Genomic DNA, 4,481 nt, shown 5'->3' with positions numbered 1-4,481 from the left:
TGCTATGGGGATTTGCTTCTAAACTGGGCGTTGCCCGAGACAGGTGTCATCAGAGAGGACTTAGACAGAAAAAAACAACCTTAACTTCAGAAGGTCATAAGTACTGAAAGGATTAAGATTTTTTAATAGAAGTAATTTACAAATCTGTTTAACTTTCTGGAGCCAGTTGATATATAAAAAAAAGTTTTGGCATGGAATACCCGTTTAAGTCCCAGGATGCCCTTGGTCCTAGTGGGGTTAAAAGGTCAAAAGATTAAAATATATAAACTAAGAAGACACTGTGAAGTACGGGGATATGCTCGGCAGGCCTGGAGAAATATTTTTCTAAAAGATGTTTTTATGTACTTGATGTATTTCTAGGTGTATATTAATATATATATATATATATATATATATGTGTGTGTGTGTGTCAAAGAAGAAAGCAGCACTCCTAAAGCGTGAGTAGGTGCCTCCAGCTAGGATCCGGGTCCAGGATCCTGCATACGTAGTTCCAAGGAAAATGCTGTGGCACTCAAGGTATGGTGAAAAAATGAAAACTATTTATTCATCCCAAATGTGCAAAGAGCAACGTTTCAATGGTCTCACACCATCATTATCAAGTGGCTTGATAATGATGGTGTGAGACCATTGAAACTCTTTGCACATTTGGGATGAATAAATAGTTTTCATTTTTTCACCATACCTTGAGTGCCACAGCATTTTCCTTGGAACTACGTATGCAGGATCCTGGACCCGGATCCTAGCTGGAGGCACCTACTCACGCTTGGAACTATATATATATATATATATATATATATATATATATATATATATATACACACACACACACACATATACACACAAATCAAAAAATATGTTGCAGTCTCTTGTAATACCTTTTTTATTGGACTAACAGAATTTTGTAGAGACAAGCTTTCAGGATTCCTCCCTTTATCAAGTCCAATAGTCAAGGACTAATGATCAAAGGACTTTATAAATTATCAGGGAGGAATCCCGAAAGTTTGTCTCTAAAAAATTCTGTTAGTCCAATAAAAAAGGTATTACAATCTGCATCACTGGACTAATATGGCTACTCACATTTACTATACAGATATACACATACCTGAAGATGGTTTAGAACCCTGTGATGTCACACATGCTTGGGATGATGTCACCGTAAGCTGTACAAGGAGGTGCGCGCCGGCTGCAGTCTCTTCAGTGTGTTTTGCATTCACAACCTGTGGTGCAAAGTGTTTGTTAGAGAGTTTCTATTTGCGATAGAGAATTCAAGATTTTGACCGTTCCTTGTCTGAAGAGAGAACCACAAGGTAAGTCTCAGCCTCTTCTATTAATACATACACAGGGCTTTTTGTTTGACAGTTTTTTTTTTATTGCTGTTGCTTTTTTTTTTTGCAAAAAAAACCCAAGAAATTAATTTCCAAAAGAAATAACAAAAGTTATATTTCTCATAGCATTGTGACAATACTTGGCTTTGGCATTAAACATAATAAAACGCACAGATAGTATCATGACCAGAGCTTTTTCTTGCAAAACTGCTAAAATGCAATTATGCCCAAAAAAGCCCCCAAGAAAAAGAGTCCTAATTCATGAAGTTCTAAAAGATATAAGTCTATGAGAAAGATTTGGTGGTGTAGTAAAAGAATAACAGAAAGATTAGGGCAGAAATATAATAGTATATAATAGAATTATGTGTGTACTAACAATAGAAATACTCCGGGTACTCCGAAAGGGAAGATTTTCAAATCAACTAGTGGCAGAAAGTCATATAGGGGACGGATAGATCCCAATGAGGTGGGGTAGGTTCATTATTAGTAAATGTATATAGCAGGATAGCCCAATTGTATCTACAGTATGAAGTTCACATGGCCCAGTGACCATACAGCCAAGCCCTTATAATCCGCCATTACTAGGACAGATTCAGGGTTGTCAGATATTACTAGGACCGGAGAGGTTTAGGGTTATCAGATATTACTAGGACCGGACAGGTTCAGGGTTATCAGATATTACTAGGACCGGACAGGTTCAGGGTTATCAGATATTACTAGGACCGGACAGGTTTAGGGTTATCAGATATTACTAGGACCGGACAGGTTCAGGGTTATCAGATATTACTAGGACCGGACAGGTTTAGGGTTATCAGATATTACTAGGACCGGACAGGTTCAGGGTTATCAGATATTACTAGGACCAGACAGAATCAGGGTTGTCAGATATTACTAGGACCGGACAGGTTCAGGGTTATCAGATATTACTAGGACCGGACAGGTTCAGGGTTATCAGATATTACTTGGACCGGACAGGTTCAGGGTTGTCAAATATTACTAGGACCGGACAGGTTAAGGGTTATCAGATATTACTAGGACCGGACGTCTCCATATAAAACACTTATAGAGAAGCGTCTTCTTCTGAGGCTGCGATGGTCTTAGTGTTATCTTGTGGTTCTGTGCTGGACATTTCTGCTCTGTATGAAGGATCTATTGTATAATGACAGGAATGATTACATGTTGTCTAATGTGTTCACTTATCTCTCTCTCTCTCTCTAGTGTTTTCAGGCTCTGATCTGTGACCATGGCCTCTCCACAAGACCCATTGCTGAAGGAGGAGGAAGAAGCAATGGAGGACCATAGTGATATGGATGTAGAAAAGGGCGATATCCCTGAGAGGCAGAACCTGCCATCTCTAAGCGTGATGTCCACCGCACGTTCCATCATCACCGTAGTGATCCTCGCCTTTGTTAATTTGCTCATCTATGCAAATCGCTCCAGCGTGGCGGGGGTGCTGCCTTATATACAGAAAGCATATGACACCAATGCTAGTCTGTCCGGCTTATTGAATACATTGTTCATTGGAAGCTACGTACTGGTCGCACCAATAGCCGGATATTTGGGCGACCACTGTAATAAGAAATATACTGTTTGCGCAGGAGTCATCGTTTGGCTGAGCATGACACTTACCCTGTCATTCATCCCTGACGGGTATTTCCTGCTCTTCCTGCTGACGAGTGGACTGGTTGGAGCCGGAGAGGCGACTTTCTGCACCATCGCCCCCTCCATCATTGCAGACCTTTTTACAAGTGACCAGCGGACCCGCATGCTGAACGTGTTTTACTCCGTCATACCTGTAGGCTGCGGACTAGGATACATCATCGGGCCCAAAGTGACTGATGCAGCAAGGGGCGATTGGCACTGGGCATTTCGGGTCACCCCTGGCCTGGGCCTCATAGCTGTGGCTTTGATGATTTTGGTTACAAAGGAGCTTCCAAGAACGACTACAAACGGGAAGAAGAACAACAAATCCCAGAAGTTTGCCAAATGGGCGACAGATCTGAAAAAACTATTTAAAAATCGGAGCTTCATGTTAACCACCATGGGATCGACGGCTGTATCCTTCATAGTGGGAGCCATAGGTGTATGGGGTCCGTCATACCTGACCCACGCACGAACACTCCTACAAGAGAAGGACCCTTGCCGTGCTGAACCGTGTGACTATCACGATATCCTAATATTTGGTGTGGTTACAGTCGTTTCCGGCATTCTGGGAGTTGTAGCAGGGACGGAGATAAGTAAAAGATATCGCAAATCCAACCCACGGGCGGACCCGCTTGTGTGTGGATGCGCGATGATGCTTTCCGCCCCTTTTCTTCTGTTGGCATTGACTTTTGGCAACATCAGCCTCGTTGCCACCAACATCTTCATCTTCATCGGAGAGACGCTTCTGTCAGTAAATTTCACCCTCATATCTGACATTATACTAAAAGTAGTAACTCCGTGGAGGAGATCTTCAGCCCTGGCCGTGCAGATGACAATCTATCACCTCCTAGGTGACGCCGGCAGCCCGTACCTCATCGGCCTGATATCTGACACCTACGAACGAGGATATGCCAAATCCCCTCTTCTGAAATACCGCAGCCTGGAGTATGCCCTCATGACCTCCACCATAATGGCAGTCATCGGAGGGGCCTTCTTCATGGCCACGGCCCTATATATAGAGAGGGACGAAAAAGAAGCAGAGATGGAATCAGAACCTCCGTCATCCTCCTCCTCCTCACTGCTTCCTGCCGATGAGGACCGCGCTTCAGACTGAGGAAAAGTCATTGCTTACCTTTATCTCGTTTACTTCATTAAAAAAAAAATTAAGAAAAAAATAACTGCATTTGTTCTATGTTCCACTTTACCCCTTATTCTCTACCCAGGGGCGGACACAGACAGCAGAGGGCCCTTGTGCAAAGAATGTGCCTGTGCCCCCCCCCCCCAAAAAAAACATCAATTGTTCAGCACCCCCCTCCATGTGTCACTTACTCAGGTGGACCCCCATATGTCACTTGCTGTATATGTTTCTAATTATTTATTAAGGCCTCCCATATGCCGCAGCTCATTCAAGCCGCCCACATTAGGTAGCATAGATTCCCAACATTATGTAGCATAGATTCCCCCACATTAGGTAGCATAGTTTCCTCACATTAGGTAGCATAGTTTCCCCCA

At 43.0% G+C, this 4,481-nt stretch overlaps 1 protein-coding gene across 1 annotated transcript; it reads left to right on the top strand.

Annotated features, from left to right (window-relative positions):
• Positions 1-1,146: 1,146 nt before the first annotated feature.
• Positions 1,147-4,162, top strand: LOC130267192 (protein spinster homolog 1-like). Its single transcript, XM_056516559.1, has 2 exons — positions 1,147-1,307; positions 2,544-4,162. Exon 2 carries the CDS (start codon positions 2,569-2,571, stop codon positions 4,081-4,083), a length of 1,515 nt encoding a protein of 504 aa, XP_056372534.1. The 5' UTR covers positions 1,147-1,307; positions 2,544-2,568; the 3' UTR covers positions 4,084-4,162.
• The last annotated feature ends 319 nt before the right edge of the window (positions 4,163-4,481 follow it).

This window comes from Hyla sarda, chromosome 4, assembly GCF_029499605.1.
Source record: "Hyla sarda isolate aHylSar1 chromosome 4, aHylSar1.hap1, whole genome shotgun sequence".
Classification (NCBI taxonomy): Eukaryota; Metazoa; Chordata; class Amphibia; order Anura; family Hylidae; genus Hyla; species Hyla sarda.
Note: the sequence above shows the minus strand (reverse complement) of the source record. Positions and strands in the feature narration are given on the sequence as shown.

Coding starts and splice junctions, on each gene's coding strand:
- LOC130267192 (XM_056516559.1), top strand. CDS start 2,569: ATGGCCTCTCCACAAGACCCATTGCTGAAGGAGGAGGAAGAAGCAATG.